The sequence below is a fragment of the Thamnophis sirtalis genome, unplaced genomic scaffold (assembly GCF_051295495.1).
Source record: "Thamnophis sirtalis isolate CommonGarterSnake01/CBP01778 unplaced genomic scaffold, rThaSir2_p1.2 scaffold_4, whole genome shotgun sequence".
In the NCBI taxonomy this organism is placed as follows: domain Eukaryota; kingdom Metazoa; phylum Chordata; class Lepidosauria; order Squamata; family Natricidae; genus Thamnophis; species Thamnophis sirtalis.
The window spans coordinates 53,345,768-53,367,156 of NW_028261384.1; the positions used below are offsets into that span (position 1 = coordinate 53,345,768).

The 21,389-nt window shown below is 41.8% G+C and overlaps 1 protein-coding gene across 1 annotated transcript in view; it reads left to right on the plus strand.

Annotated features, from left to right (window-relative positions):
* Positions 1–21,389, plus strand: part of LOC106546483 (collagen alpha-4(VI) chain) — a 114,092-nt gene that overhangs the window by 22,186 nt on the left and 70,517 nt on the right. The window contains exons 10-11 of the mRNA XM_087712933.1: positions 1,285–1,634; positions 2,526–2,604. Coding sequence (XP_087569059.1) covers positions 1,285–1,634; positions 2,526–2,604 — 429 coding nt within the window. The remainder of the gene's footprint in view (positions 1–1,284; positions 1,635–2,525; positions 2,605–21,389) is intronic.

A 21,389-nucleotide genomic window follows, 5' to 3' on the forward strand; every position in this document is an offset into this window, starting at 1 on the left:
GTATTCAGCAGGTTCTGACCAATTCTGGAGAACTGGTAGTGGGAATTTTGAGTAGTTTAGAGAAATGGTAAATACTACCTCTGACTGGTCCCAAAGTGGGGTGGGAATGGAGAATCAATATTTATATTGCTTTTGTGATTATTCATGGACTTGCACAGAAAAATGAAACATTTGAGTTGGCCAATTCCAACTGGGCCAGCTGACATTCCCAGCTGAGGTTCAGTATTTGCTGATTGTTCATGGTGACTATAGATAGAACAAAGCAAATAATGAGAACCTGTATTTTCCCCTTAATAGACAATCTATTTTAAATGAAACAAACGTGAGCTTGCTTTGATCCATGTCATAGTTCAGAATTGCTTGATTGCTGGAAAATCTCATTATGTTTGCTGATACTTGCAAAAGCTAAAATGTTCTGCTACTTTGGAAAATTTTGATAAATTTTTTTTGCATCATTCCAAAGGGACTAACACCAGTTTTTTTTTAAAGATACCAGCAGTAAGATATTTTCAGCAAATAACAAAAAGGGTTGTTGGATGTAGTTTTAGAAGTTTTTTGTTTGGACTGTTTACTGTTAGCTTGTTTGGCAGTTTCTTGATAGTGGTGCTGTTTACTTCCTCATTATTGGTTTGATGTTAATCTTTGTGTTAAACTATGCGCACCTGTGTGTTGATTGCTGGTGGGGAAGTATTTTAATCTTTTTATTCTCTCTTGGGCTTGTTGAATGTCTCCTTTGCACAGTTATGTAGATCTTGCTTATGTATATGTGCCTATTGATAACAAATTTGTCAGAGTATCAGGTTTCCAGAAATTCTTTAGCATTTTGGAACTTGATTCAATCTTGGATGGTCACAGTTTCCCAGTTGAAGCCATGGTTGTATCTGTCCATATGAGTCTTAAAAGACTAGCAGAAAGCATCCACGAACCACCAACTAGCTGTCAGAAGTCATGATGAAAACTCTTTAATTTCACAACATATGGACACACCTAACCATAGTTTGGTTATTGAAATGTTTGCAGGAAAATAAACAAGTCCAGAGAGCATTAAGGTCCCCTCATTTCAATCCTGAGCTACAAATATTCTCCTACAAACAATAACAATAGTAACAATAAATCAAGTGAGTATATCTTTCAAGCCAAATTATACTAATTGGAGAATACCCAGATATTTCAACTGCAACATTAATATTTAATGTTTACTATTTTTCTCATATTCTCAGTGCTGATGGAAAGATTGTAATGAAGATAACTTTCATAATTGCCCATTTCCTTCCCTTTTTACAGATTGTGAGATAGATATTTCTATAGGGGTGGATATTTCTGAGCCTGTGAGGTCTCCATCTGCAATCAGTTTGAAGCAAATAATACAAGCATTCTTGCCCCGGATCCTTCAACAAATGAGTATAGTAAACAATATCAGTTGTACTGCAGTAACTCCAGATGACATCAGATTCAGATACCAAGTGTACACAGGAAGCAGCTCAACTTTGTTTGACTCAGGTTTTGAAAGTTACAATGATGAAATATTTCAGAAATTCTGGGCTGTACAAACAACTGTGGAAACTCATTTGACAGTGGACTTCTTGCAGTCTTTCTGGGACAGATTGATTAGTGAGGATTCTGCCAATGTGAAGGTAATAATTTTACTATTATTTTATGTAGCAGGAATGACCTAAATACATTTCAATAAATTTTGAGTGATTCCTTGCTTTGTTCCTGGTATGTCAAATTGAGTGATTCCTTGCTTTGTTCCTGGTATGTCAAATTGTCCTCTGAGGAATAATCAGGAGTTTTAAAAATGAATAAAGGAAAGGAAGCTAGAAGTCCATCTAATGTGAAAACAATGCTGTCTTCCAATCGTTGCAAGTCAGACCAATTGGACAGGACAGGGCAAGGAGTTATCACATGCTTTTAGGTATCTGCAGAGTGATGAGTGATGAGTGATGCAATTACCATACAATTAACTAAAAATTTGGATAGCTAGGCAATAATCTTGTGATCATTCTGGCTCATCAAAAGTCCACATAACCTTCAGAGATATCTGAGGGGGCTGTCAAACCTAATTTGTCTTTTTAAAAATGAATATAGCCAATTTCATTATTATTTGTTGGCAGAATTGGAGACATATTCATTTGTTTGGAAGCTAGGAAGAAAATTGTTGATAAACAATTACTCCTAACCAAGGTAGAATCATGGAAGCCATGCATATATTATAGGTCACTAGGGAAGAAAAGGGTAAGAATATAATAGGAAGAAGAATAAGACTTATATTTCAGCTACCATGTTTACCATTTTGACCCACTTCCCCAATTGGCCACTTATGATAGAAAGATGGCTCTCAATTTCCCTAATTAAAAGTAATGGTTCATTACAAATTTCATTCAAATTTAAGAAAGTAAAATTTTACAGTCAGCTGCAAGTTCTAGCATAAAACTTTTTGATGTGCCAAAGCCTCCTAAGCTGGGATTTCCTGCAAAGCTCCACTATGTCATACACCATCTTCATATACTATTTTTCAATCACAGGCTCTTCTCATATTTTCCGATGGACCCGATGATAGAATAGATATGCTTAAAACTACAATGGATGGTCTCCATGGAGAAGGTATTTGGATAATAACAAAGATCTTTGCATTTTAATACTGTACTATAATATTTAGTTACTTGCAGGATAGATTTCAAGGAAAGATGTTTTAATTTTTTGGAGTCTGCCTTGCTTATCCTCTCCTCCCCCCTTTAAAACTGTAAAATGTTGTATTTTTATGCATCTTGGAGGTAGTGCATAAATACCAGCAATTTATGTAGTTTCCAGGATGGAGACAGAATCTTCTAGGGTAACTTTATTAGGGGTTGCCAAACAGCATTTTGAAATCATGTGTCTCTTTGGAATATTACATAGATAAATATAATTCTGTAGCAATGCAAATAATCAAACTCATTCTCCTATGATCGTGGAGACAGCAGCCAGAATGGGTTTGTTCTGTCCAGTAACCAATTGGATCGAGTCTATACTTATGATGTCATCAAGCCCTTGGTGACTCCTCCAAGTTTAGACTCAGTCCAACCTGGACTAGCTGTGAGAATTGATCTCTCCTCCAAATTTGAACTTTCTAGCATTAATTGGTGAATTTTCCCACATTTTCCCCTTTAAATTGAATTTTTAAATGATTTTTTTCTCCTGAACATTTTGGAGGGAAATTCAAACTTGCTTCTAGGCTGCCTCTCTTCAGCCGTCTGACTGCCTGCGGCCACAAGTTCACTCAGGAAGCCTGCCTTGCTGTCAGATCGACCAGCTCACGAGTTACAGCTCCACAGCTGTTCTAAAAGGCACTTCTCGTCTCTGGGCACTCGGAAGGACGCGCGACATTTTGAGGCCTTGGAAAAGCCTCAGAAAAAAAGTGGTGGCCATTTTGAGGCTCTGAAAAGCCTCAGAAAAAAAAGCGGTGACCATTTGGAGTCTTTTAAAAAAGGCATGAAGGCAGCAGCAGTTGTTGGAAGTGCCCAGTGACCCAGAATCTTCCTAGCAAGACCGGATCAGGAGTGCCTGGCCATCAAATGGGTGAGACCATTGCCTTTCTTTATATTGACCTTGACCTATCTCTGATGAGATGGCTGACCAGGCTGTGGCAGCAGATAAAGGCTTAGAGGAGGCAGGGCCATCGGGAGTAAAGAGCAGCAGGAAGAGACCAGCCAAAGATGCTCCTTTCTCAGGGGTGAACTCCAAGGCCTCTAAATCTGCTACCAGAGCAGAAGAGCGCAGACAGAAGGCCCTAGAAAAAGAATTTCAGAAGGCCCCAAAACAGCAGCAAATTCAAACTGCTCAGACCTCTCCCCCTCCTCCCAAATGGCTCCAAGTTACCTCCCCAGAACCTCCAGTCTTACCTCCCATGGTTCCTTGTCCATCAATGGCTGATTCAGATGGGGAATTGTCTTCTTCAGAGTCTTCCTCCTCTATTGAATCTGATAACAGAGGCCATTTCTTTGATGTCTCTCTCAATAGGGAGTGCACTTTTGAACAGGCTTCTCTCTCTGTTGCCCATGGTTCTGGGATTCCCCGGGCCATGCTCTCCTCACCTCCAGATATGGCAACCATAATTGCTGAAGCCAATAAGCAGGTCATGGCTGCTGGACTGCAACAGCACCCTCAGCCTGCTCCATCACATAGCCACAGGTGCAGATCTTCTGCAGCTGCCCAACAACCTACGCCCTCTGCTTCTACCTCTCAGGCTTCCGTCTGTGGGGAGCAATATAATATTGGGGATTCAGATCTCTCTGATGACGAAGTGGTCACCATGGATGCCCCGGTACAACAGAACCGGCTACCACCAAGCATTCCAGCACTCCATTCACTGAACCTTCAGTGGAGAAGGAGGTGATTTCTGCCCTCAAGATCTTCATGAATGTGATCCAAAAGCAGTGGGAGTTCCTGGGCACAGGTCCACAGCCAATCAACCTCAACAAGCATCTCTATAACATCAATCCAGAACTCACCAAATTCCTTGAGACTCCTCCAGTGGATGTACCGGTTGCAACTCTATCGTCTCCTACAGTGCTCTCTGGAGCCCCTGAAGAAGTCCCCCAACCTGAGGAGAAAAGGTCAGACCAAACAGTCAAAAACTATCAGGCAGGGGCTTGGGCTGCTGGGGCCTCCACAGCAACCTCTTTTTTCTCCAGGGCAGCCCTAGTCTGGATTGAACAACTTCAGGAGTGCATTGATCCCACTGACACTAGATCACATAAGGACCTCAACAAGATTAGGGCAGCCATTGAATATGCTGCTGATTCTTCTCTCAATGCAGCCAGGTTCGCTTCTAAAGCCATGGTCTCTTTGGTCACAGCCAGGCATCTGCTTTGGCTGAAGCCATGGCAGGCGCATGTCCATATCAAGTGGCATCTAGCAATTTCCCCCTACAGTGACACCCAATTATTTGGTACTCCTTTGGATCCGTACCTTACGGAGTCTAAAGACAAGCACAAAGTCCTTTCATCCATCTATAAGAAACAGGACAGTCACCCCTCTTCCTTCTACAGGAGTTCGCCCTTTCAGCTGGCGGACAGGGGATCTTCCTTCTCCCATCTGCAGCGACAATTCTTCACTTCCAATCAGGGATCTAACCAGGACAGATCTAACAGAGACATCCAGCGTTTCCCCCCTAAGAAGTCTTACCGCCATTTTTCATGACGAAAATGACTATCTGGACTCACTTCCAATCGGAGGTCGGCTAGTGTTCTTTGCCCACCACTGGGAAGAGATCACGATAGACAATTGGGTACTCAAAACTGTAAAATTCGGCCTTATGCTGGAATTCCTCTCCACCACCCAGGAGCACTTTATACCATGCCCGGTCTCTTAGTGTCCTTGCAAGAGGTTACTGATGGAACAGGCCATCCAACACCTGCTGGAGATCCAGGCCATTCAACCTGTTCCTACTCATCAGAAAGGGCAGGGCTTTTATTCCCCGGGGGATGGAGAGCAATTTTGGATCTAAAATCATTGAACCGTCATATTGTCTACCGGCAGTTCAAGATGCATTCTCTGCACACCTTCCCACAGGGAAGCTTCATATCCCCATCTTCATAGACCACCGAAAATATCTCAATTTCTTTTATGGGGAGGAGGCACTTCCAGTACTGAGCTCTTCCATTCGGACTGTCCTCAGCCCCAGGGTATTCACAAAGGTACTGGCAGCACTAGCCGCCCACATCAGGACATCTCCAATTCGGATTCTCTGCTACCTGGACAACATTCTCCTTCCAGGTTGCTGTCTCAAGCAGAAAGGGATTTCACTCTCACCACCCACATCCTGCGAGATAACAGGTTTGAGGTGAATCTCAAGAAGAGTCACCTTGTACCCAGGACTCACATTCTTCACCTCGGTGTCTTAATAGACACCGTGGCAGAAAGGATATATCTGTCCAATGACCTCATACACAATCTGAGAGAAATTGTCAGGAAAGTCCTGCGCCTCCTCAAGGTATCTTTTCTTCTCTCCCAAGTTTTGGGCAAGATGGTATCTTACTTTGGGGTTATCTTGTGGGCCAGGTTCTACAGCAGAACCCTTCAATGGTTCATGCTTCCACATCAGAAGGTGGGCAGGAGCTGCTCCCCTCTCAGGGGCTCCCTTCCCAGACAGGTCTTTTTTATTTTTTTATTTTTTTTAAGTAATCTTTATTATTTCTGAATAACTGTAATCTTTATTAGTTATACATTTTTTTAAAGAATAAAACATACAAATACAAATACAATTTTAAACACACCACCACCACCCCTGCGGTGACAGTCATTCACAGCCCAACTTTTTTTCCTTCCTCATTGTTAGGTCTCTAAGCCACATCTTCTCATTACAAAATTCAGGGATCTATTACAATACCCATGTTCACTTTTAGTCCCATTGTTAACAACTGCTATTTAACTTTCCCCGTTTTAAGTCCCTGCTGTTCTCCTTGTCACCCACATATACCATAAGTTCCAGCTAAGATAATGTTCCGTTTCTTCTTTGTCTCTCAGCCAACCCGTCATTCTGTCCATTTCTGCACATTCATAGATCTTTTTAATTATAGCATCTTCCGACGGTATGGTAGTGGATTTCCAAAATTGTGCATAAGTTATTCTTGTGGCCAAATTATATGTAGGCTCAAATGCCATATTGAATTGCTCATGTTTTCTGGTTTAATGCTTAGTAGAAGGTTCTCGGGTTTCCATTCCATGCTTGCCCCAGTAACCGCTTTTAGCCATTTTTGAATCCTTCTCCAGTATTTCGTGGCCTCAGTACAGGACCACCAAATATGGTAGAATGTGCCATCCTTTCTTCCACATTTCCAACACAGTGGAGATAACCCAGGAAACATTTTGGCTAACCTCGTTGGGGGGAAGTGCCACCTATAAACCATCTTGTATATGTTTTCTTTGAATGCTGTAGATATTGTAAGTTTAATGGTCTTACTCCATAGATCCCACCATGTGCCCATTTCAATCTCATAGCCAAAGTTTCTCTCCCATGTTATTAGAAGGCTTTTGTCCATCTCTTTATTAGCATCTTGGCATGTCAAAAATTGATAAATCTTCGATAACATTTTCTTTCTCCGCCAAACAAAATCTTATCTAGCCCCGAGGGTTTGGGTAGATCCCAAACTGTACCTTATCGCTTTTAGTTTAGTTTAGTTTTTAGTTTTCCCTTTATTTGTATGCCGCCCTTTTCCCTGGGGGGACTCAGGGCGGCTCACAGTTCAAAAAGGGGGGGGGAAGACAAACATGTTTTAAACCTGTTTCTAACCTGTAAATATTCCCACCATTCCAGATTCCTGCCCTGCTGCTCTAATTCCATCTTTGTTTTCATGTTGCCATCTTCTGTCATAATGTCTTTATATGTTATGTTTCTTGTCCAATTAAATTAAGGTGACCAGACGTCCCGCATTTGGCGGGACACCCCCGCTTTTTAATGCATTTTCCCGCATCCCGCACGCTTTTTAAAAAAGCACGCTTTTTTTGGCGCTCGCAGCTCCCGCCCATCAGCTGCTAGCTTGCTGGGCTGGCTCATCGTTCTGTTCTATCTGCTACCTACAAATTTAAGCCAGCCCAGCCTGCCGCTCACTGATTTAATTGGCCAGGACTCCAGCCAATCAGTGAGCTGGCTGGGATGGAAAATTTTCCATCCCAACCAGCTCACTGATTGGCTGGACTCCTTAGCCTGAGGACGCCTGCGCGAGTCTCCATTTTCCTTTCGTCTTTTGGGGTTGCAGCTGCGCTTGTTGGTGAGTAATGTAATCTAATTCTAATCAGAGAATTTTCCGCTTGCCGCGGCAGGAGGAGAGGGTGGGGGCAGCGGCAGCCACCCGCAGAGAACTTCCTCTTGCTTCTGGGGCTCCCGCCGCCCGGCAGAAGCCCCTGAAGCGCGTGGAAGTTCTGTGCGGGCAGCTGCCGCTGGCCCCACCTCTCCTCCTGCCTCTTCGTGAATGGGATCGCCGCCTCCGAGAGCGTGGGGGCAGCGGCAGCCGCCTGCAGAGAACTTCCTCTCACTTTCGGGGCTCCCACCGCCTGGCAGAAGCCCCTGAAGCGCGTGGAAGTTCTGTGCGGGTGGCTGCCGCTGCCCCCACACTCTCGTTCGTGCAGAGAATTAGCCTCGGCTGCTGAAGGGATCGGGCCGCCACTTTAACTTTCTCCTCCTCCTCCTCCCGCCCTCAGCAAGAGAAACGGCAGCCCGCCCGGGAAACGGACACTTTGGCAGGGCTTGCACAGCGCTGTGGAAGCCCTGTCAAAACACACGTTTCCCGCCTCGGCTACTGAAGGGATCGGGCCGCCACTTTAACTTTCTCCTCCTCCTCCTCCCGCCCTCAGCAAGAGAAACGGCAGCCCGCCCGGGAAACGGACACTTTGGCAGGGCTTGCACAGCGCTGTGGAAGCCCTGTCAAAACACACGTTTCCCGCCTCGGCTACTGAAGGGATCGGGCCGCCACTTTAACTTTCTCCTCCTCCTCCTCCCGCCCTCAGCAAGAGAAACGGCAGCCCGCCCGGGAAACGGACACTTTGGCAGGGCTTGCACAGCGCTGTGGAAGCCCTGTCAAAACGCACATTTCCCGCCTCGGCTACTGAAGGGATCGGGCCGCCACTTTAACTTTCTCCTCCTCCTCCTCCCGCCCTCAGCAAGAGAAACGGCAGCCCGCCCGGGAAACGGACACTTTGGCAGGGCTTGCACAGCGCTGTGGAAGCCCTGTCAAAACGCACATTTCCCGCCTCGGCTACTGAAGGGATCGGGCCGCCACTTTAACTTTCTCCTCCTCCTCCTCCCGCCCTCAGCAAGAGAAACGGCAGCCCGCCCGGGAAACGGACACTTTGGCAGGGCTTGCACAGCGCTGTGGAAGCCCTGTCAAAACGCACGTTTCCCGCCTCGGCTACTGAAGGGATCGGGCCGCCACTTTAACTTTCTCCTCCTCCTCCTCCCGCCCTCAGCAAGAGAAACGGCAGCCCGCCCGGGAAACAGACACTTTGGCAGGGCTTGCACAGCGCTGTGGAAGCCCTGTCAAAACGCACGTTTCCTGCCTCGGCTACTGAAGGGATCAGGCCGCCACTTTAACTTTCTCCTCCTCCTCCTCCCGCCCTCAGCAAGAGAAACGGCAGCCCGCCTGGGAAACAGACACTTTGGCAGGGCTTGCACAGCGCTGTGGAAGCCCTGTCAAAACGCACGTTTCCCGCCTCGGCTACTGAAGGGATCGGGCCGCCACTTTAACTTTCTCCTCCTCCTCCTCCTCCCGCCTTCAGCAAGAGAAACGGCAGCCCACCTGGGAAACGGACACTTTGGCAGGGCTTGCACAGCGCTGTGGAAGCCCTGTCAAAACGCACGTTTCCCGCCTCGGCTACTGAAGGGATCGGGCCGCCACTTTAACTTTCTCCTCCTCCTCCTCCCGCCCTCAGCAAGAGAAACGGCAGCCGGGCTTCCGCCACGCCCCCGCGCCGCCGCTTTTTCTTCTTCCCCGGCCTTCCCAGTTAGCTTGCTTGAAGCTCCGAGGAGGCGGGAGGAGGATCGCAGGAGTGGAAGTGGGGGGAGGTCTCCCCGGCCGGGAACAGCTGAGAGGCTGCCGGCCCCTTTCTCAGGTAAGTTAACTTTTCTTGGCGAAATCCTGCCCCCCCCCCCGCGTGGTTGAGTGGTCGGCTGTCCTCTTCCCGTAAGCCGCCCGGAGTTACCTGTGTGTGAGGTGGGCTGCCCTATGCATTTGCGTGTGTGCGCTGGAGAGAGAGTGAAAAAGAGAGGGAGAAATAATTATATGAATTAGATAGATCAGTCTTTCTCCACCTTGGAGATTTGAAAGTGTGTGGACTTCAACTCCCAGAAAGGGAGTTGGGAGAAAGGGAGAAAGGAGGAGAGAATGAAAGGAAGATGGAAAGAAGAAAGAGGTAAGGAGAGGAGGATGGAAAGGAGAGAAAGAGGGGGAGAGAGGGTAGAAAGGGGAAGAGGAAGAGCAGGAGTAGGAGAAAGGTAAGGGAAGAAGGAAGGGAAAGGAGAGCAGGAAGGAAGAAAGTAGAGAAGGGAGGAAGGGAGAAAAGAAAGGGAAAATAAGGTGGTGTTATAACAGGAGGAAGGGATGGTAAACAAAGCAACCCAAACTGTATATTATAACCTGTTAAATGAAATAATAAATGTATAAGAATGATAAATGTTAAAACACTTGTAACCAAATGACATGCTATATGTGATGATGGGTTTTTTTTTCTTTTTGTTTTGTTTTGTTTTTATTGTTGTGGGTATGTGTTGTCTGTAACAAAAAAAAATAAAAAAAGTTGATAGGCAAGAGGAAGGAGGAAGGAAGGAAAAAAGAAAAAGAGGGAGAGAGGAAAGAAGAAAAGATGGAACTAGAAAGGAAAGAAGGGAGGGAGGGAGGAAAGGGGAAGACAGGGAAAGAGCAGAAAGACAGAGAAGGTGAAGGTAGATAGGCAGAAGGAAGGAAGAAGGAAGAAATAGGAAAGGAGGGAAGGAGGAAGGAACAGAAGCGAAGAGGAAGAGAGAAATGGAAAGAGCAGAAAGACAGAGAAGGTAGATAGGCAAAAGAAATGAAGCTGAAAGAATGGAAGGAGGAAGGAAGAGAAAAAAGGAGGAAGGGAGTGAGTGAGGAAAGAAGAGAGGATGGAAGGAGAAAGGAAGGAAGAGAGGGAAAGAGCAGAAGACAGATAAGGTGAAGGTAGATAAGCAAGAGGAATGAAGGAAGAAGTGAGGAGTCTCGAGGAGGGGGAAAACATTTAGTGACCAAAGTTACAATGGCATTGAAAAAAGTGACTGATGACCATTTTTCACACTTAGCGACCGTTGCAACATCCTCATGGTCACGTGATCCAAATTTTGTTTGGCAACAGATTCGTATTTATGCTGGTTTCAGGGTCCTGGGGTGACCTTTTGACAAAAAATTTTTTTTTTAAATCAAGCCCCCCCCCCCCGGTTAAGGGCGTCCCTCTTTTCCAATCTCAAAATCTGGTCACCTTAAATTAAATACACTGGGATGCGTTAAGGCCTCTAACGGTGCCAACCAGCACGGAACCCTAAGATAGTATTTTTTCCTCATCTTTTCCCAGACCCGCATCAAAATCTTCCGAATATAATGTCCCATGAAGTACCTATGGGGGGTGTCTCTTTCTTGCCAGAGGGAGGCATGCCGTCCCTGGGGGAGGCCATGTCCCTCTATAGCCAATAGGCGCCTTCTACTCAACATCACCCAATCCTTCACCCATGTCATAATTGCTGCATTATAATATGCTTCCCAGTTGGGTACTCCAAAGCCTCCCAGTTCTTTACGTTTTTGCAATATTTGGGCTTTAATTCGTGCTTTCTTGCCTTGCCATATAAATCGAGCCACTATTGTCTCCAAAGATTTTTAAAAAAATTTGTCCAATTTAGTTGGTGCCGTTTGAAACAGAAACAAAAATTTCGGTAATACATATGTCTTAACTGTCGCAATCCTGCCCATCAAAGACAGTTGTTTACCACTCCAATTAGTCATATCCTTAGATACCTGCTGTAGCAATTTCATATAATTATCTACCTTGATAGAGGAATATTTCTCCGTGAGCCAAATTCCCAAGTATTGTATTTTATGGGCCATGTTAATCCCTAACAGGCTTTGTACTTCCCTTTTCTGGTTCAGAGTCATATTCTTAATTAACAGTTTTGTCTTCTCTTTGTTTATACGTAGCCCCGCTATCCTACCGTACTCCTCTATTTTACGTAAAAGTTGTATCCCAGAAGCCATAGGATCCTCCAGGATAAAAACAAGGTCGTCGGCGAAAGCCTGGACCTTAAATTCCTGAGCTTTAGCTCATAACCCTTTAATTTGTGTATCACTCCTCACTATTCTAAGAAGGGGTTCTAATGTGAGGATAAACAGTAGGGGGGATAACGGGCATCCTTGTCTTGTGCCTTTACCAATCTCAATATCACCCGCCTCTTCTCCATTTACCAATAATGTCGTGGTTTGTCGTACATAAATTGCCTGAATTGCATTTAAGAAGTTTTCCCCAAACTTCATATTTTCTAATTGTGACAACATAAACTTCCAATTTACCCAATCAAAAGCCTTTTGTGCGTCAAGAAATATAAAGGCCACTTGTTTATCCGGCCGGGCTTCATAATATTCTAAGGCATCCAAAATAATTCTAACATTATCTTTCAAATGCCTTGACGGCAGGAAGCCATTCTGATCAGGGTGTATAAATTTATTAAGGAAGAATTTAAGTCTATCCTATAGTTTTTAATTTGGGTACAGTCAGCTCCAGCTTTAGGCAAAAGGGTTATATAGGCCTCAGCCCACGATTTCGGTGCGATAGAATCCGTCAAGACAGCATTAAATATTACTATCATCTCTTGTCCTAAGATTGCCAAAAAAGTTTTATAGATTTCAACTGGCAAACCATCCATGCCAGGAGTTTTGTTGTTTTCCATTTTTTTGACTGCCTTTTCTAATTCATCTATTGTTATCTTTTGGTTCAGTACTCCTTTCGCTTCATTTGAGATCTTGGGTAGATTTGCATTATCTAAAAATTCCTTAATTTGGTCCTCATAAATTTCTTCCCTACTATATAGTTGCTGAAAAAAACCTTGGATAATTTCCTGTTTCTCCCCCTTGGCTTCTACTAATTCCCCTTTACTATTCTGCAGTTGAGCTATACGTCTGTTCTCTCTTTCTTTTCGAAGTCTATAAGAGAGCCAACGACCCGGTTTGTTAGCATACTCAAAAAAGTTTTGCTTAATCCCCCTAAGTTTCCGAGCAACATCCTCCTGGTCTAGAAGAGAGATCCCGTGCTTAATTCTAGCCATTTCTTTTCCCCCCCTATCATCTAGTGGGTCCTGTTGCAAGGCTTTTTCTACCACCTCCAATTTAGCTACCCATTTTGCCCTCTCCTATTTTTTTCCTCTGTGTGCCTGTTGTATATTTAATAGCTAGGCCTCTCATATAAGCCTTGGCCGTATCCCAAAGTATTTGTGAAGTTACTCCCTATTTTCTTCAAAAAAAACCCTCATTTCCCTTTTAAACGTTTGCTGAAATTCTTGTTCTTTCACTATCTCTGTATTCATCATCCACCTTTTCTTCCTCCCCTGCCTTACTCCTTTCCACACCAATAAGAGTGGATTATAATCGGCCCAGGTATTAACCTCAATTGCTGCTTCCTTAATCAAGTCCCCAATTTCTGGTGTCAACCAGGCCATGTCAATCCTAGAACAGGATTGATGTTTATGTGAAAAGACAGTAAGGTCTTATGGTCCCTTAAATGGTGGCAGTCCCCTGCAATTTTGCAGGGAGCCTTGTTCAGAGATCTGAACCATCTCACACTTATGACAGATGCATGCCTGACGGGGTGGGGAGCGCACATGCAGGAGCTAGTGGCTCAGGGTCAGTGGTCCTTTGATGAAAGCCAAAACAGCATAAATTGGCTAGAGTTGTGGGCGGTATGTCTCGCCCTCATTCAATTCCAACACATGGTTCAGGACAACCATATCCTAGTCCCAACAGATAACACCACAACCAAGGCACACATAACCAGGCAGGGGAGAACACATTTCTGGCCCTTAATGCAGGGGTCCACCCTGTTGTGTCAATGGGCAGAATCTCACCTGCCATCTCTCAGGGCAGAGCATATCTCAGCACATCTCCAACGTCCAGGAAGACTGGCTGAGCCAGACCAGGGTAGCCCTCAAGACCTACATAGACAGCACAGCTTTGCTCCACCATTCGGAAGCTCTCTTCGTGTCCTTTCACCGAGCCTCTTTGGATGACAAGGCTTCACCGTCGAGTTTGGGGCGGTGGATCAGGCCCTGTATTAAACTGGTTTATGAACTTCAGTCCTTGCAGGTACCTCTGAATATTGCAGCCCACTCTACGTGGAGTACTGCGACCACTGCTGCTTGGTCTACTCAAGCTCCATTGGAAGAAGTTTGCTGGGCAACCACATTGATGTCTCCCACAGTCTTCATATGTTATTACAAGTTAGACAAGTATGCATCATCTGATGCAGTCTTTGGGCACAGAGTGCTGCAACAAGTACTTGTGCCTTGACAGACTTTCTTTATCATTCCCACCCTAGTGGACAGCCCATTCTTTGGTACGTCCCATTCTGGCTGCTGTGTCCACGATCACAGGAGAATGGGTGTTGGTTCTTACCTAATACGCTCATTCTCTGCTGAAGTGGAGACAGCAGCCAAACCCACACTGGGGTATGTCACTCAGATATGAACTTTTTGTGCTGAGGAGAGAGAGTATGGACTTGATACATATACATTTTGATCTCATAATTCTCACCTGAGTCTACAGTCTGCTTCGTCTAAACTGGGAGGAGTCACCAAGGGCTCGATGACATCATAAGTGTAGACTCAATCCAGTTGGTTACTGGACAGAGCAAATCCATTCTGGCTGCTGTCTCCACTTCAACAGAGAATGAGCGTATCAGGTAAGAACCAACGGCCATTCTTTCTTAGAAGCTAACAATTTTTAGCCAAAATATTGATGGACTACAGTTCTTTGATGCATAATCACTCCAGTACTTAACAAGAAATACAGGGCATTCAATGCTGGAGATAAATGTTCTGAAACATCAATTTAAAAAAATCTAGGTACTTTAAGAAATGTTGAAATCTTGTGTGTCCTTAAGATTCACAACAAAAAGAGGAAAATCAATCAGCTATTTTACAAAGTACTTGAAGAAAAAGTTATTTCTGAATAACTGTAATAAAAGAATAGATTCTAACTTGTCTTATCTGTAAAAATGATGTCCTCTAGAAAGAATTTGAAAACATATTGGTTATAAAAATATTATATTTTCCCAGCTGTCCTGAAGGTTTTTAATTTTAGTGAAATGTGCTCAACATGTGTTAAAGAGACAGCTGATTCCAACAGCTTCCTTGCTTTAATTAAGAACACACCTACAAACAGCATTGCATCTCAGCTTTGAAAATATTTCAGGCTGAAAAAGCATCCATAGCTTATATGCAGTCATGACTTTACTTTATAGAGTATTCATCCTTAGGTAGGGACTGAATATATTAAAGTTGCTAAAATTCAAGAACAGCTGGAACAGTGAATAAGTTCTCTGGAGCCGTTTTACCTGTTATAGAATTAAATTAAGATGGTTCTATATCAATTATAAGCCTAATTACATCAATATTATTATTAAACATAAAACTCTACATCAGGAAGAACTTTGATCTACTATGTCTTAGATTCTAGTTCTGAAAATCTTTTTCCACTGGCTGTTCCAATTCAAGGTGGCGCAGTGGTTAAATGCAGCACTGCAGGCTACTGCTAGATCAGCAGGTCAGCGGTTCAAATCTCACCGGCTCAGGGTTGACTCAGCCTTCCATCCTTCCGAGGTGGGTAAAATGAGGACCCAGATTGTTGGGGGCAATATGCTGACTCTCTGTAAACCGCTTAGAGAGGCCTGAAAGGCCTATGAAGCGGTATATAAGTCCACTGCTATTGCTATTGCTATTGCTTTTTGATAGAAAAAGAATTCAAGATCATGTAAAAGATTATGTTATCCTAGGGAGTTAGTGAACTCATTTGTTTTCATCTCTTTAAGATGAGAACACATGGTTTGCTTTCATTATTGGAAGCAGTTTATTCTGAAGGAAGTGGGGTGTATCCTCTCCCTTATAGTCCTCTTCCCCATCCTCTCTTCAGAATATTTCTCAGGGCTGTACAACCCTCTTTAGTAAATGTTGAAAACATAGTAGTAACTACAATTAAATTTCTTTATACAAATGTTGTGGAGATTCTCTGTCATCCAGGTTGTTACATACTGACAGCCAAATAATGGGCTCCACCAAGATCTTCCATTCAGGCGGGATACTCAAAGCTCATTGGCAGAGCTGTCTGACAGCTCCCTATAAAAGGGCTAGCTGTCAGACAGGCCGGTGCTAGATTTGTAAATAGTTTTCTAATAAAGAGCTGTTGTTTGTCACTGAAGCCTGAGTTTTGTTTCATCCATTCACCCGATCTAACACTGGCGATGAAGGTGGGTTCGGAAGACAACTAGGCAGAAAGAGCTGACAATACAATCCAGCAGTACATCCCGTTGAAGTGATTGCGGGCATCCGAAAGAGAGCCATGTTCCTGAGCTACTGTGGGCCAGAGGTCTTTGACACAGTGAAGGTTCTATCTGAACTGACGTCAATCCAGACTGTCACCTAGTCAGCATTGCAGAATATGCTAAAAATGGACTATGCACCAAAGCCTTTTTAATTTGTGCGGTTTAATCTCTGCAACTAGAGAGAAGGGGAGACTATTAATCAATACATTGTCATGCTCCATAGCGTACTGCAAATTCTATCATCTAGACGAGCTGCTGTGGACTTCTGGGGTGATGTCACATTGGAGCAGTTACAGGACAAGTCTCCATTCTCCCTGTCTGATTTTTTGTGTCTGGAGGCTGGTAGCAGCAAAGCTGGGCCTTGGAAAGGACAGCGATAGAGAGGGGAGAATTCAATGGTGACAGGAAGAAGAGTCATCTCCAGTTGTGAAGGGTGGAATCCTTGAAATCTGACATAGACCAGCTGTCATGGCTGAGTCCAGAGACATGGCAGTCTGATTAATGCTGGAGGAAACAAAAGGTGAGAAGCAGCAGAAGTATCAGTAGGCAGTGTTAAAACAAAGTGTAACTCCGAGACACTTCTCCAAGGTGGTGGAATTTATGATAGAGCATTAAGTGAGTCTCCAAAGAGAGAATGAGTGGCGCCTGGGCAGTGGGGAGCAGAAGGAGGAAGAAGACTAATCACAGAATCTATAGAGAGTGAAAGTGATTATGGTTGCTGAGTTGAGAATTTCTACTGATTTCTGAGACTGGATCTGCGGTGATATAAATTGAAAGTTGGTGGTGAATGGATTGAGAAAGAAGGAAAGAACAGGTTCCTTTTGCAATAGAAAAGACAAAGGTGGAAGAAAATGAAGAGAAAGGACAGTGACTGTGCAATTTGAGGGCAGAGGTCATTTTGAAGCACAGAGAACAGGGAACAGAGAAGTTGCTAGGAAGTAGAGAGGTCGAGAAATAAGAACTGTGGTATTCCCAATGTAGGACTTTTGATTTACAACCAGCTTTGTACACTTCAGATATCTTTGTATTATTTATGGTATTTAAATATTGTTATATCTACCACGGTGATCTTTAGATAAAAGAATTTAATATTTTATAAGCTATACATTTTATATACTTTATATATCTATACTCTACATATATTTAATATAGATTCAAACATATTTAAAACAGGATAGAATTTATAGCCACTTCTTTTATTACTGCATATTAGAAAATCTATTTAGCTTTAAAACAGAATTGTTGAATAATAGTAATCTTCAATTAATTAAATGATTGTGCATACCAATTTATGTATTTATGATTTTTATTAGATTTATTATATAGTAAAAAGTGTATTTAATAACTTATAGATATTATAAATATTTATTTATCTTTCTCCTCTCTCTCTCTTTCTCTTTAATACAGTTAAGTTAGGACAATTTATAATAATTAACTACAAATTAATAATTTATAGCTGTGATTTACGTATATAACTGTCTATATAATTGTCTATAGAAAACTGATATTAAGGATTGGATTTAATCAGTGATTTATATTACATTACTATTGTTAATTATTAGAGGGATAAAAGAGGGGTAGGAGAAGGGACAGTGACTAGAGAAAGACCTAGAGTGAAAGACTTATGGTACTGTGGAATAATTTTTTCCAAAAGCTAAAGATGGCAAACACATCCACAGCTACCAAAACTGTAAAGAAAACACTGCCAATGATAGCTTACTCAGCAGGACAGAAGTTAACAACAGACATGCCAAGCAGTGAAAAACCAAAACCTGCACCAACCCTACAAAGCCTACAAGCCTCATTAAACATGATCCAGGAATTTATGATAAAAAAACAAGAATCAATAACCAAAAACCACAAGGAAATGAAAGGTGGTCTAGGAGAAGTGAAAGATGATATAAAGAAGTTGGATGATAGAATGGGGAAGATACAGAAAACAATAGCCAAAAATGAGCAGAAAATAAAACTGGTAGAAGCAAGGACAGAACAAACTGAAAAGAAATTGGAAGCAACAGAAGAAAGACTGACAGCAACCAATAGAGAACTGGGGGAGGCAATAGTCCATTTAGAATTAGAAAGATCCTCTTTCTAGTTAAGATTTCAGAACATAGCAGAGACAAAAGATGAGGACCTACCAAAACTCATGAGGGAACTTCCAATTGTAAATGGACAAAAGTGAACTGAGGAATAATATAGATGAAATCTACAGAGTGCATACTAATTATGCACGAAAAAATAGGTTGCCCCGTGAAATACATATAAGATTTGCAAAAAAAGCTGTCATGAAATCTACAAAAGAACAAGGGACGAACAGCTGATCCATAAGGGAAAAGAAATCATAACACTCAAACAGATACGGAAGAGAATCAGAGAGCAAAGAAGGAATTACCACTTTCTCTCCACACAATTGATAAAATATAAAATAATGTTCCATTGGTTGATACTAGAAGGCATGTTAATATCCTGGCAAGATAAGAAAATAAGGATTGACACCGTAGATAAAGTCCAGGAATTCTATGAACATTATATAGAGGAAGACTCAAACAGCAGAGTGGAGTTGGAAACCAAAAGCCAAGAGGAGCAACAGAGAGAGGAAAAAGGATTAGACCAAGAAGTGAGAGAGAGTACTGATACAGAAGTTCAGGAAAGAGAAGGAGTGAGGACAAGAAACCAAAGGGAAACAAAATTAAGTAGAGGAACAAAGGTGACAAACAAATAACAGGATGGAGGAAGAAGTGAAATTAATATCGGTCAACATAAATGGACTAAATTAACCTATAAAAAGAAGACAAATAATTTCTAAACTCCCAAAACAAAACATGGACAACACATGCCTACGGTAAGTTCATGTTAAAAAGGAAATGATAGTATCCTGGAATTTCCAAAGTTAGGGAAATTACATCTGGTCTTGGCCAAAACAAAGAAAAGGGGAATTGTAGTAAATATAAAGTATTGGCTAAAACCTAAGGTATACACAGATGAAGAGGGAAGAACATTATTAACTGAAGTATCAATAAAATAAAAAAGACTACTAATTGCAGCCATATACGCACCAAACACAAACCAGAAAGAATATTATGGTAAATTACATAAGCAGATTGCAGAATTGGAACTGGACAATGTATGTTTATTAGGAGACTTTAATGCGGTGGTAGACTCAAAGAAAGACTATAAAACAGATAATAAAAAACATATGTGAAAGGAGAACACTACCAAATGCATTCTTTGAAATGGTCCAAGAATTAAATCTAAAAGATGTCTGGAGGGAAATCAACCCGGAGAAGAGTCAATACACATTCTTTTCAAATCCTCATAATTCATGGTACAGGATTGACATGGTGTGGATGGACCCAGAAATGGAGAAGGATGTAGAGGAAGTAGAAATAACACCAAATGTGTGGACAGACCATAACCCATTAACAATCAAATGGAAAGGAGAGGCAAAAAGGAAAAAGAGATGGACCATGAATCAGAGGGTTGTGGGGAAAAAAACATGTTCAATATGTGGAAAAAGAATTAGGGTTTTTCCTAAAGGAAAACTAGAATGAACAGACAACTATTCAAAAGCTATGGGATATAACCAAAGCCTATGTGTGTGGCATTACGATAGCATATACAATAAGAAGAAACAAAGATAAAAAGAAATAATATAGAGAGCTCCAGGAGAAACTGGGGAAATTAGAATATAAAATGCAGAAAGAACCTCAAAACCAGGAAGTTAAAGAAGAAAAAGAAACAATTAAACATAGATTAAATTTAATTACACAAGAAGTGACCCAGAAAATTAGATCAAATAGACAAAATTATTTTTAAAATGCCAATAAACCAGGGAGATGGCTGACCTATAAAACTAAAAAAAGAAAAAGAAAAGAAATTAATACAGTAATTAGAGGATGAAGAAGGGGTGATACACCACCAAAAGGAAGAAAAAAAAGCATAGCAGTAAGATACTTTCAAACCCTATATAGCCAAGAGAAAATAGAAGAGGAGGATATTAAAAGATGCTTACAGAAGAGGAATCTTCCAACCTTACTGGAAACAACAAAAGAAACACTAAATGAGAGAATAATGAGGCTAGAATTAAAAAGGGCAATCCAAAAACAAAAAAAATCAAAACCTCAGGTCCAGACAGAATTCTAGCAGAATTCTATAAAGAATTGCAAAAATCATTAGAGAACATATTATTAGAAATGTACAATGAAGTACTAGAACGAGCTAAGACACCAAAATCTTGGATGGAGGCACTAATAACATTAATTCCCAAACACAACACTGAAAAACTAAAGATCCAAATTATAGGCCAATCTTGCTGCTAAATGCTGATTATAAAATATTTATAACAATAATGGGGGGAAGAATTAAAAATATACTAAATGGAATCATACACCCAGACCAAAATGGATTTCTACCCAACAGACATACTGTATAAAAAACAATATATGAACAATAATGGACATATTAGAATTCTATGAGATACCCTCAGGAAAACAAGCAACATTGATATTTATTGATGCACAAAAAGCATTCGATAACCTGAATTGGGATTTTCTTATAAATCAATTAACAGTAACGAACTTTGGAGAGAAATTTATCGGGATGATCAGAGCAATATATTCTAGTTAGAGCGCAAAAATAATACTAAACGGGGGAGCAACAAAAGGTTTCAGCACAACCAAAGGGGTAAGACAGGGATGCCCTCTATCCCCCCTGTTATTTATCCTCTCAATAGAGACATGTTACAAATTAGACAGGACATAAAGGGGTTGAAAATTAGAACAGAGGAATACAAAGTGCAGGCCTTTGCAGACGATCTAGCATATATCATAGCGGAACCCCTAGAAACTGGACTAATATTATTATGAGACATAAACCAATTTGGTAAATAAAGAGAAAACTAAAATATTAACTAAGAATCTAATCAAAAGACAAAATGAAGAACTGGAGGAGAAACTGGGAATTTCAGAATTTCAAGTAAATTAAATATTTGGGAATATGGTTATCGGCAAAATGTATTATAATAAAATAAGACAATTACAATAAATTAATACAACAAATACAAAAAGATTTGGATAATTGGACTAAACTACAGATATCACTAATTGGCAGAATTTCAACAATTAAAATTAATATTCTACCCAAACTACTTTATCTTTTTCAAATAATACCGATTAAATTAGATAATTTTTTTTGAATAACTAAATAAAATGGTATCCAAATTTATCTGGTCAGGGGAAAAAAATGCATGTTAAATATAAACTTCTACAAGATAGTAAAAACAAAGATGGCTTTGACCTCCCGGACTGGGAGCTTTACTATCAGGCGGC